Raw genomic sequence first — 19844 nt, forward strand, 5'->3', positions numbered from 1 at the left:
TCGGTATCAAACTTGTGTTTAAACTAAATAACAATCAAAATTTAAAAAGAAAATTGACAAAATTAGAAATCCATAAGTGACTTTTAACCAAAGATAAACTACATAGAACATATAGATAGACAACATCATGCATGAGGCATATAGAATCTCATTTTTATTCGGATCTATAAAACATACATATTTCTGAATCTTATCTTTCAAGTCCCACGCAAAATATTCATGCATCTTTCCAACGGACTGCAATATCATATAAGCAAAACATGTTAATGTCAAAATATGTAATATATAGAACATAAAAAAAGTGTAAAAAAAAAAAAGAACATAAAAAAGTTTAATCCACTTGATTAAGCCACATCAATTTTATTGTGTGAGATAATGACTTACACTGTTGCAATCAAATTCCATATGATAAGTGTTCATCTTCAACAAATTGTTGGTTATAGGAGTATGATATTCATCATCAACCCTTGCTACAACCGCCATAAACCAAGAAACACATTAAAAAACTGTAATATGCAACAATATAAAAAAAAACTCGAAGACACAGAATGGCTACCATTTAAATCAAGGAAAAATATATTCTTATGCATGGTGAGTTCATAAGCAATTGAAGAAGCAATGTGATTCTTATCCTTTGATTAGAATATAAGATGTTCTTTATATAAGTTGTTCTTGTTATAGTAATAATAATATGGCATCCACAATATTGTGTGAATTGAAAATAAAATTTGAGTCTCATATATATCGAGTACTAGAACATACTAGTATGTGTAACATACTGGTGTGTAATTTGGAAAAATAAATAAGTCTCACAATAGTAGAGCATACTTATATTTATATTTTATTAAATATAAAAATTAAAGATAGACTCTACGTATTATTAGCACCTTCTCCTTGTTGTGGATAGACACTAGCGGTTGCTATTTAATAAGAGAAACTCAACCTAATAAAATATATAAGTGTTAAGTTTACTAGACGATTACTCGTGCGATGCACGGGTTTTATGCGTTGTTTTATACTATAACATAAAAAATTATTTGTATAGGTAGTAAATCTAAAATCAAAAAATAAGTATTATCAAAATAATAGTAACAATAAAAATTATCTAAATGAGATATCGATATTAAATATGTGTTTATACATTTAAAAAAATTATTTATACACTACATTTGAAGTCACCTTGGTATATTCTTCATTAACATTGGTTAGCAATATCTTTAATTCATTCTTTAAAATAACTCTAGAAATACCAACATATAATTGACCATTGAAAAAAAATTGACGTTGGAACATAATAAATTCTTTTTGTATTATAAATTTCATTGGAGGATTATGAGTTGGATAAACTACTTCATTATCAAATCGGTCATTTATATTTATTTGAAACATATTGAGGCAAAAATAAACCAACTTAACCACGTCTTCAAAATTGAATATGATAAAAATCATGAACAGCATACAAACCATCAGTAAATTTTATTTTATCTATTTTTTTATTAACACTTCAAATTGATTTTTATTTGGATCAACCAAAAGAATGTGACGATGAATTTGCGTACCAAAATCATCCGTAAATAGTCTTGACAATCGACCAACTAATTATATACACAAAGATTGAACAAAAGATTATTAGTAAAAGCATTACCTATTATGAACTAAAAATAATAAAATACACAAAATAATAAAATGAAGAAAAAAAATTAAAATGAATAGTAACTCAAAAGAATAATAATAATAATAATAATAATAATAATAATAAAAATAACATTTAGTACCACACATTAAATGAATGTAAGTGGGTGATATGGCTAAATGAAAGGTTTTCATTGGTTTAAGTGGGTGATGTGGATTAGGGTTTAGATAGTCAATTGAACAACTATCTAGGATTTATATATATAGATAGATTAGAGAAAAACCGAAGTTATTAATAACAAAGTACTAGGTGAAAATTCGTAAAAAAAAAGTACTAGGTGAAGAAAAAAAGAACGCCTAGTCACAAATTAACAAAGGTCTTATCACACCTGTTTCTGGTCGTTGCCAGCATCAACCTTCTTCTATCAATTATGATGTCAAAAGTTTCTTTTAATGTGAAAAAAGAGGCAGTGGTGGCACTCAAGATATTTGTGGGTAGCTTACCTTCTTAGCAGCTATTCTGTGACAAGAATTAAGTATAGTTTAATAGTTTATTTTAAATATTTTATTCATACTTGTTTATACTTTGTAATTGTATTCAAGCATGTGAATGTTTGTTAGCATATCCATACTTATTTGTTACTTGTGGGTGGCATAACCATACAAATAGGATAATACCTTTTGCACAATTGATGATGCCTTACCACACGGCTACTGCTTAACTATCATGCTACCCCTTCTAGCTGCAACTATGCTTGGCTTTTAGAAGCAAAGAGGCTTAATTCGTATAAAATTGAATAAGAATTTTATTTCCTGTCATGCTTGTGTTTGTCTATCTCATCATGAAATTTTGAATACAATAGAAACCATCTTAGATTGGCTTAAGAGGAGTCTTAATTGTTTATATAAGATTGAGGTTATTATATGTATGTGTCTGTTTACAAAAATTATGAATAAATCTTTATTATGTTTTTATCAAACCACAAAGCTGTTGTTAAGTTACAACGGTAAGCGATATACTAGTACTCGTGTATTATCATTATGTTTTAAGAGTGATTGTATCATAGTTCCTTCAACTTTTATAAGAATGGTCTAAGTATCATATTAGAATGGTCATAGTACCATATATTAGAATGGACTTAAAATCATAGCGCAATGGTTTTAGTACCATAGTTGAGGGTGTAATTCTTGCCTGATATCTACAGTACAATATTTATTGGTATCAGTAGAACTTTGTTGTTTTATCCTTGGAACTTCGTGATTGATCGTCTGTTTTGCACAATTTTGGACAGTACCGCGAAACGTCTTAAAGAAAGCGTATCGACCCGCGACTCACTCCAGTAATCTATTCGGTGCTTGAAAATTATTTTAACGGTTTTTTAACTCCGAAAACAACACTCTATGTATCATATATATATTTGGACCTGATAAGTGTGTTCCTTATTGAGAGTTAAATCAAAAATTAATATCAAGTGTTAGATTTAAATATCAGTTGTCTTAAAGAAGAGAGCAAGAAATTTTATGTGTGAACATTTAAAACTGTCCATTCTAAAAAATAGAGCAAGAAATCTAAAATTTTCCATTCTAAGATAATGACCTGCATCATAGCTTTACACATGCGTTGAAAGTAATTTAACAACGAAAAAAATAATTGTTTTTGTTAAATTAATCTAGCTATGTTCCAAAAAACTGACCAATGCATGTAATAAGAAGTTCCAAAAGGGACGCATGAAATAAAATGGTTAGAGGAAAATCACACCAATGAGTGATTATCTTAAAATTATCAAATTTTTTCATTAATTAAATGATGGATTTTTGTACAACTACGATATTAGCTATATTTTAATTAACATCTTTCTGAAAATATTAACATCTCTATAATCAAACTAACTTTGTATAACATATATTTTAACGAAGAGTTGGTTTTTAGCTTTAGCTATTTAGCAGGGAGCAAGTTCCTCTTTTATAACTGTTTTTTTCTTGTTTTTAGGCGCAATAGTTTTTGCTGTGATGGCCTGTCTTTTTTCGTGTTTTTGTTTCCCTCCTCTGTACCTTTGTTGTACGGTTTTCTGTTGTAATTAAGATTTCACCTTAATAAAAAAAAAAAAGCTCAAATGATATTCCATGCAACAAAAAATTCTCACCAATTAACACTACTACAAAAATAGGTATTTAATAGCATTTATTTTGACTTTTGATAACGTTTTAAAGTGCTATTCCTAAAATTTCTGATTTTATAATATCCACTATTTAAGTAGCGGATATATAAAAATAGAACGTGCGAATAACTAGTAAGATTACAAAAATAACTCCCAATTAGCAACTCCCACTAACTTTGGCAAAATATGGCCTGTTTGTAGACATGCCAATTGGGTGCTTAGCTTAAATGAAATTAGATAAATACAAGAATCGAAAACAAGACACCCTATCCTATCCTCATTCCCTTTCACATTCCTAAACCATGTTCCCTTACCTAATTCTCACTTGTCCCTTCCCTTCTCTCTCTTTCATACTATTAGATTAGATTGGAAAAATAAGAAAATAAAGAACACTTACAAATCTTTGTATAAACAAATATAAAAATGTAACCATCTTTAACAAACTTTCATTTGTTTCTGAAAACTAATTATTTCATTCATTTTTTTAAAATAATTATAATTAAAGAAACTCTTGTGTGATCACAACATTTTAGAAACAAGATTTTAGTATACTCACAAAAATGAAAAAGAAGATAGAAAAGGAAAAGAATTAAATAATATAATTTTTATAAATAATTAAATAATACTTCGTCCCTAAATATAAGACTCTCTTTATATTTTTCTTTGTCCCTTTTTATAAGACTCCTTTCATATTTTCAAGGGCATTAATTATTTCTTTACCAAAACATACCTCTAATTAAATTGCAAATTTTTCTACAATCTCATTTTATTTCTTGAAGGATAAAATTGTAAAACCAATATCAATTGTCAACAAATTTAATACCACAATCCACTTTCACTCTGAGTGTTCAAATCTTGTGCCTAAAATATTGTGACCACCCATATATTGTCCAAAAAATTATACATCATTTTTTTAAAAAGTAAATTAACTAAAAAAAAAGAGAATAATACTTGACCAAACAAAAAAAAAAGAGAGAATAATGTAAACCCTTTACATCTTTGGCTCTTTCTCCTCATAAACGAATCATCTAACAAAAAGAAAAACTCATATTCCTAATTAGCTAATCTTTTCTCTTCTTTCCCTATCAATTATTTTTTTTTTTTATTATAGATTATAGATTATTATTATTATTATTATTATAAACTGATTAGAATAAAAAATGTGGGAATCATTTTTCTAATGTAATTATAATATTACAATAAAAGATTATTATAAATGAAGTCATATACATACAGCGCTATTGCATCAAATACAAACCAACCCACATAATTTTTTTTCTCTATGATTTCACAATAAATAAGACTCGGAATCATAGAGTTAATTACAAGAAGAAAAAAAAAATTATGGATCCAAAACAGTTTCAAATTGAAACAAATTCGGATCCTAACCCATCAACTGATGTTTATCATCTTGCTCTGGATATTGGAGGTAACTTTCACTTTTTCTTTCTTAACTTTTTCTTTGCTTTGTTCAATTTTATGGGGTTTAGTTTTTATGTAAAAAAGTTTTAATCTTGATTAGTAATGCTTGTGATTTAATTGAACCCTGTTTTCAATCTTCTGATCAATATGCATACCAAATTTTTGAGGAGGTTGGTGTTTTTTTTTTTTAGTTCAGTTGAGTTTTAGAATTATGGTGTGTTTGGGTGAACAACTTATCTAAAAGCTTAATAAATAAGATTAGTGCTTATTTGTTGTTAAGGTCTAGTTCAACCTACAATGTTGATATTGTTAGGCTGAACACATTCATCTGGGTTTGAACCTAGAACCTCGCAGTTGTGTGTCTGTGTTTATCTTGTAACTGCTTAAGTATAAGTTGTATTAGAAAGTTCAATTACAAGTTATTTATAGGATTAAAGAGGAATGCAGTTAAGCTGTTTGAATATACGATGTAAGTTGTTTTCATAATCTGTACTAGAGTGCTTATTGAAATAAGCTGAAAAATAATTATGGTATATGTTATAAGCTATTTTCACACGCTCTCTCAAACAATTACACAGACATTTATATCATAAGATAAGTGCCACTCTGGGTGCACTCAACAATGGGAGTGAGAATGATGCTAGCACTTGATAATGATTGTTGCATGTAACTGACTCCGTTGAATGGGATACAACTTGGTTGTTGTTGAAAGGATCATGGTTATACAGTTGAATTGCTATCACTTTGGTGAACCTGGATTGTCAGCAGGCATTAATTTGACATATTCACGCATTCGGTACAGCCGTAGTCGTTGGATTGATATTGGACGGTGCAGATTTCAAACTCGGTATTTTTAATTTAAAGAGAAATCAAAATCTGCAGTGAATTATGAACCGTTCGATCTTGACACAATGAATAAGGATGTACCGAATGAGTAAATCCCAACCTAAATTCTAAGATGATATTAGAGTCAATTCAAGATTTGTCGGGCCACTCATTCTCGAGAAACTTGAGTCATACTCTTGATGTCCAATCTTTGCACGTGAGAACATGCGTTGAGAGTCATTCATTGAATGTGATATGTCCTGAAATAGTATTTATATGTATGTGAGAGACAGCTGTCAACTTAAAATCCGGTTTTGCGAGGTTTAGTAAAACCCAATCCAAATTCTAAGAATAATTATGCAATTTAAAGTGTATGCCTTATAAGCGTTTCTTGGCGGTTAATAATGTTGTCTATCTGTTGACAGGATCTCTTGCCAAGCTAGTATACTTCACAAAAGATGATCATTTTGTGGACGGCGAAGCGGAGATATCTCCTAGAAAGACATCAGATAAATCCAAAGACAATAGTAGGAACCATCCTGTTATTAAAGGAAGGCTCAATTTTAAGAAATTTGAAACAAGCAAGATAAATGATTGTATAGATTTTATCAAGACCATGAAACTTCATCTTGGAGGTGAGTACAAAATTTTGTTTCTTCGTTATTGCAACTCTTGATACTTGATAGTGTTTATGACCACATTCATGATGAGTTCATTCTGAAATTCTTATTACTTTTCTGCTACTTCCGTCAATTAATTGTAACTGGTGATAAACTCAGGTAGTCAGCAGCAAGAAAATCCTGGAAGTCAGCCAATATCGATTAAGGTAATTAAAGTTTCAAAGTTTGAACCCGTTATATTACGAACAATTTGTTCCTATTGCCCCTATGCTTGTGTATGTAGAAGCTTAAATGAAAAATGTTCCATTCAATAAAATATATTATATATTTGGTCTTGAGGCACTTGATTCTATATTATATACTTTTTAAGAATGAAAACTATTGGTGTGAAGGCAACAGGTGGTGGTTCATACAAATATGCAGACCTCTTCAAGGAAAGGCTAGGGATAATTCTTGACAAGGAAGATGAAATGGATTGTCTTGTTGCAGGATCAAATTTTCTTCTCGAGGTAGGATCCTGATAACATACTCATTTTTTTCTCTATATATTCAATAAATAATCTTTGATGTCCCAAAAGATTAGCATATATGTAGAGATCCCATATCAATTAGTTTTATGGCCAAAGTAATCCTAAGATTTGGTAGCTGTTGCCGATTCAAAAAAAAGATTTGGTAGCTGTTGAGTCATCCTTCTTATGCACCTTAAGAATTTCTCAACGCAAAATCTAATCCCTGTATCACTCTTCTTTCAATAGGTAGTTGACCGAGAAGCTTTTACCTATATGAATGATCAAAGGCAATTTATGCAGATAGACCAAAATGATCTGTATCCCTATCTTCTCGTTAATATTGGGTCTGGTGTTGGCATGATCAAGGTTCTTATCATTCAAGATACATAATGTTTTCCAATTTTGAAATTTTAATCTTTTTTAAACAATTCAAGAAATCTCTTAATCTTTTCAATTCATAAAATAGGTGGAAGGAGATGGAAAGTTTGAGCGAGTTAGTGGAACAAGTATAGGTGGAGGCACTTTCTGGGGTTTAGGAAAGCTTTTAACTAAATGCAAGAGGTTATTTATTTACTTAATTATTTCGAGGACATATAATCATTATTGGTTTTATATATACTCATAGGACTAACATCAATGCACTTTGTGGTTCAGTTTTGATGAATTGCTGGAATTAAGTTACCAGGGCAACAACAGAGCGGTAGATATGCTTGTCGGAGATATTTATGGTGGAATGGACTATGCAAAGGTATAACTAATGAAACTTTATGTCATTTTTCCTGTTTAATATATGATACTACGGTTATTCTGATGTTTTAAATGGAGAGTAACATTATCTTAGGGTTCTTCGGTTCGCTGATATATATTGTTCTTTTGTTCTTTGATTGATAACAGATTGGTCTTTCATCAACAGCAATAGCCTCTAGTTTTGGAAAGGCAATGTCTGATAGTAAGGAGCGTGAAGATTACAAACCCGAAGATATTGCTCGATCTCTTCTAAGAATGATTTCAAATAATATTGGACAGGTCAGTTTTATACTGTGGATTTGTAGTTAGATGAACGGTACTGTCAGACCGTGCACTAAATATTATGAAGTAATGCTATATCATAAGCATATCCATTTGTACAATGTATCTAGTGAAGTAAAACTTTTTGGCATATCTCAAAACCTGCAATTCGGTTTTATTTGTTGCAATGATCTTCTTTGTGCTTTTCTATGTTTATAATGGTTGGTTAATGGAGGATATCTCATTTACACCCTATTTGTTATTTCCCTGTATTCTTTCTCATTACCATCTTCTTTTCTAAAATGGAACTTCTAGCTACTAAATCAAAGATGGAAGCCAAAATGCTACTTTGCATGTTATTGATATTTGTTTGATGGGAAAAATAGAATATTTGTGTATACACAAGGGAAAATCAAAGCATATTTTTCACTGATTTCAATATATACCAATAAAGTTAAAGATGAACGTGGATATGAACTTTTATACACACATATACACACATAATTAGATATTAGCACTCAGAGTCTTATTTTATTAGTGGATCTTGTTGTGCTGGCCTGTGTATTTATCTTATATTAGGTGTCAGTTCTTACGATATTCTAACCACCCTTTTCCTACGATCCTTTAACCTTTATTTTTTATGCAAAGGAACGATTCTTTAACCTAATATCTGCATCATGAAAACTTCCCACATAACATCAGATAGTGTTGTGAACTGAAGAAAATCAAATGGGAAACTGCTAGAAAAGATAAAAAAAAAAAAGGAATGAAATGTTTCGTTAAAACTGAATAGAAAATGGAAAATAGAATTCTCACCAGGGTTTCCTCTTTATAAAGGATTTCTTCTTTTACACTAAGCTATCCAATTGCAGAGTTAAATTCTTCTTTTCTGATTTTCCTACTATTTATTTATCATGAAGCATTTAATGTTACTTTAGCCAGGAAATGGATTTCGGCTCTTATTTGTTTCCTTTTGTTGTTTGCTTTCAGATATCTTACTTAAATGCCCTTCGATTTGGGCTGAAGAGGATATTTTTTGGTGGATTTTTTATTCGGAGGCATCCTTTTACAATGGATACACTATCTGTTGCTGTTAATTTCTGGTAAGTGACAATGAAGATCCTCCATCCAACTGCCTTTTTTGTACTGCATAACTAAAATGGTTTATGGTGAGATACATGGACTTATCTTTACGAATAACAGCTCATATAAAATTATTTCTGTTCCTTACAACATTCGTAAAAGCTTTTGGTTCTATAGCCAAAACAATATTAGTCGCAAACATCTTTGTTCTTATCGAACATGGAAGGGAGGGAGTGAGTTTGAATTTGTACGCTAAAATTTAGAATGTAAAATTTTGATTGTTTTGCTTATCACAATAATGCATGGAAGGTATGATAGAACTTCTTCTGAGCCGACGTGGCTTTTGCTTTCGAGTCCTGACATGATTTTTATCAGAAAAACATAAATTATTGAATCTTTTGTTTACATTTTTAGGTCTAAAGGTGAAGCAAAAGCAATGTTCTTGCGACATGAAGGGTTTCTTGGAGCTGTGGGTGCCTTCATGAGTTCTGATAAACATGGCCTCAAGGAATTATTGGTCAAACAAGAGACCCAACAAATTCCCACCAAGTTATCCTTTGCTGTTGATAAAATGCATTGGCCACTAGATGGGGAGTTAAATGGGGAGGAAAGTATAGAATGTAATGTCTATGTAACTTAGATGAAGCAATTGGTTGCTTCTTGCATGATTTGTAGTTGTAACTGAATTCGATCATGCAAAATAGTTGAAAGTAATAATTATAGCATCAGATGATTCAGAGTGACTTAGAATTGAAAACAATAATGAAAATCAGAATGTATTATATTGTTCAGCAACTAATGATTTTTATGAACTCAAGTGTTAACCTTGTTGCTCATTTAGTAAGATCCCTATGGTGATGCTCATATCTTTCCTAATTCAAATCAGCTGCATAGTTTTATATTGTTGCTATAGCGGTGCCTCTACTTCCACGTCATAGGCCCGTGAAGCGCTTTTGAGAGAAGCCGCTATTAGCGGTTGAAAAGTGGTGCGATCCTCATATCGTAGTGGTTTGATGGCCGTGGTTGCAATTTTGGTAGAAATTTCTCAAAAACTCTGATTTTTGAAATTATTTTTAATTTACGGAGGGTCGTGTTAGATTTTTCAATTGTGTATGCTTTTCATTCTTCTTCTCTTCGTGCTTCCATGATTGTTCCTTCAAGTTTGAGTTCTGTCATTGTTGCCTTGTTCTCGTTCAAGTTCTTTATTTCGTGTTCTATCATTACTGTTCTCCTTGTTCTGTTTCTGAGCAATGGCTTACATTCTACTTTATGTTTGTGTTGAGTTCTTCTTTCTTGGTTCATCTTTGTTTTCATTCTTCTCCTTCCTTTTTGTACAATTTATTTTGTTTACATTTACAACTAGCCTGTATCTTTTTTTATGGGATGTTATTTTGACTACTCTTAGAACTTGATTTTGATGGAATCTTATTTTGAACTTGATTTTGATGGGGATGTCATTTTGATTTCGTTTAAAGCTTATTTAGATGGGAAACAACAAAGTTGATTATAATTATGAAGTTTGATTGTCCCTTTAGTTGTGTATAGTTGAGTATTTTTCTGTTTTGAGTATTTATGTATGTTGTCAAAGTTTATGTTTACTTTGTATATGATTTTTTAGTTTTCACAATAGCAGTCATCCCACTATCCGCTATACCACTATAGTATTTTTGGGATTCGGGTAGCGCCGGTGTACCACTATTATTTTCAGTGTTTTGTTCTAGAATTGGAAAAATACTAGAGGCTGAAAAGTCCACTATAGTATTTTTGGCATACTCAACAATTTAGTCATCCCTTGGTAACAGCTCTAATATTTTGAGAAATCGAAACAACAGTTCACCAAACTGGAATGCAATGAGCCAAAAGTGAACTCAATAACTATGGAGCAATCTAAACAGATTGCTGCAATTCAAATTATAAAAATATACATAGGACAATCATTTATCAAGCTAACGGTCCTCTATGGCTCTGCTTCGCATTTTTTCTCCGTAAAGTCCACCTCTCTTTAATGTTATTCGTGTTAGCAAGTAGGTCCAAATTTTCACCAGTTTTTACTTGAATCTCTTCTTTGGACTTTTCAGCCTCGTATCCCTCTCTGATTCTGGCAGTTTCTGCAAGTAGATCAGTTATAAGCATTTCAGTTGTCTTGGCAGTGATTCCTCTCAAATACCATGATATGGGAGGTGGAGGGACAATAGCTGGCTGTAGTATTTGATCTAGATGAACTTTAGATCCGATTCTTCCTTTTCCTCTTGTACACATGTTATAGTCTTCCTTTGTCTTAGGTTTAAAGGGATAGCAGGTTGCTTCGTCGACAAATAACGGCTCTACCCTCCAACAGCCTTCAAATTTTTTCATGAATCCTGTCTTGGTTTGCTTAAACCTCATCTGAAACAAAAATTAGGTAGCAGTATGTAAGATATACATCCTTTTTTGGAAGATGAAATGTAAAACTATCTGAGTTCATTGAGCTTCAATATATGTGTATGACTAGGAGTGATAAGGTGATTTAGGGGATGAACGTACAAGTTGGAGACATCGAAGGCTTCAGCCCCCCCCCCCCCCCCCCCCCCCCCCCCCGCGTAACATATCTGATAACTAATTAACATTCTCCAATTTGTGATATTTGGTATTTGTCAGTAACACAAATTAAGTGCGACTCAAATGTTCTATGATCATCTATCAATGTTATTCTTTTAAGATAAAGCAAATCTTCCACCCAAAACATGCCTTGCAGTCAAAGAAAATCTGCGAGGTGAATTTATAAGTGCCTCGAATATTTATGTGCAACAAATATAGAATCCTTTCATTATTCGAAAAAGGGATAGATCCTTACAGAGTAGTCATTTCTGTTTTGATCAACCAAAACATTAATTGCAATAGTCCCTGACCACCAAAGAAATTTCCAAATGGCTGCTTGCTCGAGATCAACCACTTGTCTATGGCCCTCATCAACCAAAACTTTTCTGGATACCACTTCCTGACCAACAAAGACATTGCCACGTTGAATTGCATAACTTTAGGAGACTACTATAAATATGCAACTGATAAATTTTACAAGCTAGAAGTAAAAACAATTGAACCAAGACATTGGGCTCAAGTGGTTAATGAGATCTCCCTAGGACGAATCGTTCGGGAGAACCTTAGTTCAAATCCAAGTGGGGAACAATTCTTGGCCAGATTTTACTTACCTCGCGGCCGAACTCTAGATTATCGGGACCCCTTCCCCCGGGAACCGGAGGGTTAATACCAAAAAAAAAAAGAAGAAGTAAAAACAATTGAGAATCAAGAAACAATGTTTTGGTTTCGATAATAACGTTCTTCAATGATTTCTTTTAGGATAGTTGTAATTGTAACCAAACCAAACTCATTGAGCAGAGTAATATATGAATGAAGTCACCTACTTTGATATTTTTGAAAACTCTTCTATTGTCAGGATCTATCACGATATTATATACTGCATCAGGGGGAAGTCCGACATCAACTTCTACATCTAGGTTGCAAAGAGAGCCTTTGGGAACAGTCACCTATAAAAAAGAACATTTACTGAGACATAAACAGACAGAGATTTCAGAAACTATTTCAATTCTTGTTGAAGGCATATGAATATTAAGTTGAAAGTTTTCTAAATCTAAACTGAATTGAACAAACCATACCAGATAGTAGATGCTTTATTTATAAATTTTAAAAGTATCGCAACGAGTTTAAATCAACAGGAACCTATGCAGCACCAACACTTCAGATTGTGGGCGTGTCTTAGTGTCCGACACCAACATGGCACTGACACTAGTGTTTACTACAAACAATCATTTTTAATTTATAAAGCTATTATTGACGACTAAATGTTCGCCCAGTGTCTTTGTCTGTGCCAGTGCTTCATAGACTGAAACAGGTTAATGAATAACCTCTAAGGAAAACTATTCTACCTACTTTCTAAAGCAATTAAAATCCATTAATCATTTGATTCAATAAGAAATCAACATTTTCCAAAGAAAACCAATTTTATGTTAACAAATCCTCACCTTTATTTGTGGTGGCTTATCAACCCAAGAAGGATTTTCTTTCCATGCTTGCAATTGCTCATTCAGTTCAGCTTCAGATGCAATAAAATTTCCACTCCCATTTTTCTGAACAGATTTCCCCCAATTCATTCCTTCATGTTTTGCTAATCTGCTCAGCTGATTCTGTAGTAAAAAAATAATCAGTTAAGCGCAAATCGAGGTTCATACTAAATTTTAAGCCACTGGATTGATGATTTACCTTTACAATATTTTGAAACTTGTGAGGTAACTGCACAAAAAAATTGGATATTGCAGGATCCAATACTTTTGGAAACCTATCTTTTTCATTCTTTCTGGCATCTAAGCTAAATTTTGTAACCTCTGATTCACCCTTCATAAGAACCTGGAATTTTTAAATATAAAAGTTAAACACATTGCTCAAGTCTATCTTCAGATAAATTTTAAGGTTCTATTCGGTCATAAATTTCTCAACTTGATGGAGGTAGTAAAATTCTAGGTTTAAAAATAGGTCTGCAATCGTGGTTGGGGTTGTATCAGCCACATTTAACAATGATTTTCGACATTTTAAGGATCCAAAACACGATTGTCACACAATTTAAAGCGTAGGTTAATATTTAACATATTTTCTGCAATATCAAGGATCCAAAACACAAATGTGTCGTGATTTATCTGAAGATAATGACCGTGATTTAAAATAAAAAACCACGGTCATTATCTTGTCGGTTCAATATAAGGACTGCAACTGCAATAGCAGTTGAGGCAGCATCAGCTGCATTTAACAGTGATTTTCGACGATGTTGGTGATCCAAAACACAAGCGTGTTTGTGTCGCGATTTAAGATTTTAGCTACTATAATTTTTGTTTAAAAATAGGTCTACAATTGATATTATCAACCACATTTAGCTATGATTTTCTGCAATATCAAGGATCCAAAAGGCGAACACGATTTAAAACCTTGATTGTTTTAGTTATCCAAACATAATATAACTTTAGAACCAATTACAAGTTAGTTCAGGAGTTTAAAGTGCCTCTTTTTTCAGCAAAAGATAATCATTTTTCCAACAGTAATAAAAGGTGAAATTTTTCCTTGTATGGCCACATTTAGAATATATATATATATAACTCAACCAAGTTTAAACACAAAATTTCAAGATAATGAGCTGAACCCAAATTTAGAACAAGCATCACCCAACAGAAAACACAACAAAGAAAAACAAAACAAAACAAAACAAAACAAGAGCAGAACAAAGAATAAAAGAAGCAGAATGGTTAATGGTCATGTTTGTTTGGTAGATGAGATTGAAGTGAAAGAACTTACAAGGTAAAAACTATGATCAATCTAGACAAAACCCAGAATTTTCCTTCAAAATTGGAACTTTGGCAATGGGAAATGAATTAATCAATGAAAATTTTGAGAATTGAAAAGTATGGAGGAGAATGGGAGATGAAGATAAGTAGGAGGAAGGAACGTCACGTGCAATACATGTTCAATTTGTCTGCACCATTGCACCAATCAAGACTTTTCACATTTTAATATTTTATTTTTATAATGTTTGGTAAAACATAAGTTTTTTTTTTAATTTGGCCTCTCATAAGTTTTATGTGGCATTTTAAAATTAAATAAGTATTTAAAAATATATAAATAAATTACAAATTGTTTTTTAAAAATTAATTTATAAAATATTTTTTTATTATATGTAGTTTATAAAATAATTTTTTTATATAAAAAAGTAAAAAAAAATTATGAACTATTTTTTAAAAACTTTGTAAACTTTTTTTTTAAATAAAAAAGAATTATTAAACCTTATATTAAAAAAAAAACAATTTTTAATACATTTTTATAAAAGCAAATATTATTATTATTTTTTAATTAAAACATTTTTTTTTTTTAAAATATCACATAAGCATTTTTAGTCAAAAAAGTCAACAGGGGACTAGCAAATGTAAAAGGGGGTAAACTTGGGGGCCAAAATCGAGCAATTGAAACTTGAATGGCTAAAATAAAGCAATTGTGAAACATAAGGGGTTAAAATCAAGCAATTGAAATGTGGGGGGCCAAAATCAAACAATTGTGAAACTTGAGGGGCCAAAACGGCATTTAAGCCTAATTAATAATTAAGTATTTGTACCAAAAAAAAAATAAGTATTTATAGATATTGACTCCACTTGTATAATGTTTTTTTGGGGTAAGGTAGTTTAGTAGCTAGATATTCCACCATTAAGATGGATAAGTGGGACGACTAAGGTTCGAACCCCGGCCATTTACATATATAATGTAATATTCTACCAACTAAACTAAGTTCATGAGACCACTTGTATAATGTTTCTGTCCTAACTAAAAAGTAGTATAAAAAATTTAAATTCTCAAAAAAACATTGAATTATTATTTTTTATTTAATATCCAACGTCAATATGTTCTATCATATATTTCTCAATACATAAAACGGCTAGATCATTCAAACTTCTTTGTGACATTGACGATCTTAGGTAATTTTTCAATAATTTTTTAACATGCATAAAATAGTATTCATGCCGGATTGAATGCCTTTATTTGTACCATATCAAGTATCATTTTACCAAAATGATAATTACGTATTATTGTATCAACTCCTTCTACCAATTCATATCAACCATATCAAGTATCTGGGTACCGGATTTCTTATTTGATATTTTTTTATTAACCCTTTAATTTCCGAGAAAGGGAATGTAGTAATCCAAAATTCAGTCACAATATAAATAAAGTCTAATAAAAAATTATTTCGACCTTGATACAATGTTAGAATACAGAAGTAGTAGATAAAAGTAAGAATTAGTTTTTTGTGTTGGCTTATTGTACCTTTATATTTTATTTTGAGATCCAAATTTTAAATATATTTTTTAAAAGGCTTAACTAAACATTTGGTCCCTTACGTTTATTTTAGTTTTTAATTTGGTCTCTTACGTTTAAAAAGTATCAATTTGGTCCCTTACGTTTTCATTAAGTTTCAATTTAGTCTTTTCCGTTAGTTTTATCACTAACACCGTTTGAACTATACATGTGTCAGTAGGGGTGCTCGCGGTTCGGTTTGGATCGGTTTTGAGGCAAAAACTCATCCGATCCAAAAATAAATTCATTTGCGGTTTGGTTCGGTTTTGGATGACAAATAAAAAAAATCCGATCCAATCCGATCCAATATTATTCGGTTTAATTTGGATCGGTTTTTGGATATCCAAATTATAAATTGTAATTTTTTTAATAAATATAAATATTATAAAAAACGCTACAAAATAGTAGTTTGACATTTTTGACAAAATAAATATTAAGTTTGATGTAAAATATAACATAATATATTGAAAATTAATATTTTGGAATGACAATTACCAATTATATTCGAAACATATAAAAAGTAAAAAAAAAATTTAAATTAAACTAACATATAGTATTATCAAAATTTAAAATAGATTAAATTAAACTAACATATAGCATTAACAAAATTTAAAATGAAAAAAAAAGTTAATGCAATATATAAATATATATATATATATATATATATATATATATATATATATATATATATATATATATTTATACTAATAAAAAGATAAATAAATACTAAAATATATGTATGCGGTTTGGTTCGGTTTGGTTCGGTTTTAAGAAATCAATCCGAAATCCGATCCGATCCAGCGGTTTTCACAAAAGAACATCCAAACACATCCAAAAAATTTCGGTTTTTTGCGGTTTTCGGTTTTTTTGGATCGGTTTTCGATTTTTATTTGGATTGGTTTGGATTTGAGCACCCCTATGTGTCAGTGTGTCAAAGTGTCCACTTGTCTGTCCACATGTGCAAACTAGCTGTCACATGTGACAAAAGTGACGAAAATGACTAAATTGAAACCTAATGGAAACATAAGAGACTAAATTGATACTTTTTAAACGTAAAGGACCAAATTAAAACCTAAAATAAACGTAAGGACCAAACGTGTAGCAGCAAAGAAAAACAAACAAGCAAGGCAACCATTTGTTGCTTAAAACCAAAGTGAAGCCATATTTGATGTTCATCCAATTAACACCAAATTGAAGTGATATACCCTACCCTCTAGTTGTACCGCTCAATTATGTTTATTGATAAGTATATCAACACTTTCATTTAACACATAAAAAACAAAGTTTATAACATAGGCCATTAATTGTTATGAATTATAAGTGCAAGTACACAAATAGTGATGGTAATTAAGTTGTTGTTATTATTATTATTATTATTATTATTATTATTATTATTATTATTATTATTGTTATTATTATTATTATTATTATTATTATGGTTTTAAATTGCGGTCGAGGATACTGTAACGTGCGGTCATTGCGGTTACTGCAATGCGCAATAAGGCTGTTGCAATATGAAATCATTTTAAATTTTCACAAACTATATAAGATGACACACCATTATGTCACTGAACTATTTATCCACAATTGCAGATTCTCAGTTTCAGTTTATTCAATGAGCAGTAATTACTAATTATAAGGTGCTTATACATAGTTGAGAGATTAATATGAATGAAAATCACACTGCAATGCAAATGCCAAATGCAAACCGCAATTTAAAACTCTTTATTATATGTTGTTCAACATCAACTCTTCTAAATAATATTAGACTTAACTCACACTTAATATATCTCACTATTTGAATCCCCTGAAATGACCTCGGTGATGGTGGAAATTGTGGTGGTTGAAAATGTATGCTATGCATATAGTTGCGGTTTAAATTACCACAATATACTTTAAAATCGGCACAATTTACCTTTTTTTTCTTGTAGCACTTGTTTGTTTCTTTAAAGAATAATCGATTTCTTAGAGAGAGAGAGAGAAAAAAACTTCATAATAATTGATGTTATGTGATTCATGTTTACATTGTTCTTTGTATCATATAGTTAGTTGGTTAATAACTTGTGATACAAGTTATTCGTTAGTTAGTTAAATGTGGGTGGTCATTGGTTAAAGTTGTTAAGTTTGTTATCAGTTGATACGCGTGTGTTAGGCGCCTAAGCATGAGTCATTGGCCACTGTCTTAGGCGCAGGATAAGCGCAAACTTGACTTATGTAACTTGTTTTGGATTAAAGCTATATAAGGGCTTATCCACCTTTGTTAATAATAACTTCCACCATTCTTATCTTCCTCATTGAAACTTCTTGAATTAAACTCAACAATAATGTTTGATATATATTGCTACACACTGCTATAAGAAAGTTTTTCTTTTTGACAAATTTCTAAAAGAAAGTTGAATGCATGCAAAATATAAAAATATAATTTATTACATTTACATCATGAATTTGGATGACTATAGGAGTAAAAATTAAAGCAAATAAAAGAAGGGATTAAACACATAGTGGGAATGATTATTAGCATAAGATAAGATGGCTAATCTTACATAAGGTCCTATTATTGGATATATAGTTCCATATATCATGGTCATAAACCAGCTCTATGATAATCACTATCATGATCAGATTTCATTTCAAAATCTTTCATGTGATTGTGACCATTATTAATATTACCATGTGGCTGAGATCTTGTGCATGCTGGTGGTTCAAAAGCAAGTCCTCTAGGCCTTGTAATTATTGGTGGAGGCATTCTTTTGTCAACCCCAAGTTCAATGTCACCTTCTCTTGTTTCAAAATCATGAATCTGTTGCTGCCTATTCGGCTTAGCGGGCCGTCTCTGCAGGCTGTTGTGTTGACGACTTTGGTTATTGTTGTAGTTGCGTCGATTGCAGAGGCGTCCGAGTAAACAAGCAACTACTGAAATGACTAATATTATTGCAAGGACAATGAAAACTGTCCCAAAATTCCCATTTGAATGATGGGGAGGTGGTTGATTTGTGCCTGTTTTTGGGTAAACTTGAACAGGTTGTTGTGGTTGTGGTTGTTGTTGAGCTGGAAGAGACATTGAACTGGAAAAGGAGAAATGTTTTGGGTTGAGAAGTATTTGGGAATTTGAGGGTAAGAGGGTTTGGTATTAAGAGTTTGAAGTTATTTGTTCCTTGAGTGCATAGCAAGGCTTTATTTCGGTTAATTCATCAAGCAATGGTGGATACTGGATAATGGTTGGTTACCTATGAGAAGAGGTTATGTATAATGCAAAATAATTAAGTAGGATTTTTAAAATTTGTACCATAATATAGGTTCACAGTATTTACCATTGTTAGTTAGGATTTTAGAATTTAAAACGGGAAGAAGAGAGGAAATTCTTGTTTTTTCTTATAAAAATACATATATATATATATTCCCTATGTTCTTTACGTAGTTGGCTCTTTTAATTGCTTTTTTAGGAGGAAAAGTAAGAGCATCTATCTTGGAGCTCTTGGACACGACACACCCTCTCCCTCTTCAATACTCTCCATCAAAGTACAAACCATTGTTTTACTAGGTGATTGCTGACATTGAGAGAATTAAAAAGATGTACTTTTGTGTTTATGCTTTCTCTTTACATAGAAGCTTTTCAAATTTTAAATTGTTGTTCATGTATGTAGTAGCACTTAATTCAAATTTGCAAGCTTCTACATTTGGAAGCAATGGTCAAGATTAAG

General features: G+C 31.1%; 3 protein-coding genes across 3 annotated transcripts; 1 reads left to right on the plus strand and 2 right to left on the minus strand.

Moving 5' to 3' along the window:
* The first annotated feature begins 4958 nt into the window (after positions 1-4958).
* Positions 4959-10075, plus strand: LOC123921686 (pantothenate kinase 1). The gene is made up of 10 exons (XM_045974330.1): positions 4959-5220; positions 6464-6673; positions 6818-6864; positions 7051-7167; positions 7414-7533; positions 7634-7728; positions 7822-7915; positions 8062-8193; positions 9166-9278; positions 9673-10075. The coding sequence occupies exons 1-10, from the start codon at positions 5136-5138 to the stop codon at positions 9896-9898; spliced, it is 1239 nt and encodes a 412-aa protein (XP_045830286.1). The 5' UTR covers positions 4959-5135; the 3' UTR covers positions 9899-10075.
* Positions 10076-11038: 963 nt separating this feature from the next.
* On the minus strand, positions 11039-14767 carry LOC123924751. Its single transcript, XM_045977720.1, has 6 exons — positions 14596-14767; positions 13516-13659; positions 13278-13439; positions 12660-12782; positions 12092-12235; positions 11039-11643 (listed from the first exon to the last, which is right to left on the minus strand). The coding sequence occupies exons 2-6, from the start codon at positions 13651-13653 to the stop codon at positions 11200-11202; spliced, it is 1011 nt and encodes a 336-aa protein (XP_045833676.1). The 5' UTR covers positions 13654-13659; positions 14596-14767; the 3' UTR covers positions 11039-11199.
* Positions 14768-18552: 3785 nt separating this feature from the next.
* On the minus strand, positions 18553-19754 carry LOC123920774. Its single transcript, XM_045973090.1, has one exon. The coding sequence runs from the start codon at positions 19202-19204 to the stop codon at positions 18728-18730; it is 477 nt and encodes a 158-aa protein (XP_045829046.1). The 5' UTR covers positions 19205-19754; the 3' UTR covers positions 18553-18727.
* Between the last annotated feature and the right edge of the window lie 90 nt (positions 19755-19844).

Source organism: Trifolium pratense, linkage group LG4 (assembly GCF_020283565.1).
Source record: "Trifolium pratense cultivar HEN17-A07 linkage group LG4, ARS_RC_1.1, whole genome shotgun sequence".
In the NCBI taxonomy this organism is placed as follows: domain Eukaryota; kingdom Viridiplantae; phylum Streptophyta; class Magnoliopsida; order Fabales; family Fabaceae; genus Trifolium; species Trifolium pratense.

Bases quoted from the DNA above. Each gene is read 5' to 3' on its own strand.
- LOC123924751 (XM_045977720.1), bottom strand. From the start codon at position 13,653: ATGAAGGGTGAATCAGAGGTTACAAAATTTAGCTTAGATGCCAGAAAG. The intron at 12,236-12,659 runs GTAGGTGACTTC...TTTGTTGGTCAG, and splicing joins GAGTTTTCAAAAATATCAAA to GAAGTGGTATCCAGAAAAGT. The intron at 11,644-12,091 runs GTAAGGATCTAT...TTTTTGTTTCAG, and splicing joins AAAACAGAAATGACTACTCT to ATGAGGTTTAAGCAAACCAA.
- LOC123921686 (XM_045974330.1), top strand. From the start codon at position 5,136: ATGGATCCAAAACAGTTTCAAATTGAAACAAATTCGGATCCTAACCCA. The intron at 7,534-7,633 runs GTTCTTATCATT...TTCATAAAATAG, and splicing joins CTGGTGTTGGCATGATCAAG to GTGGAAGGAGATGGAAAGTT. The intron at 7,916-8,061 runs GTATAACTAATG...GATTGATAACAG, and splicing joins GTGGAATGGACTATGCAAAG to ATTGGTCTTTCATCAACAGC.
- LOC123920774 (XM_045973090.1), bottom strand. From the start codon at position 19,204: ATGTCTCTTCCAGCTCAACAACAACCACAACCACAACAACCTGTTCAA.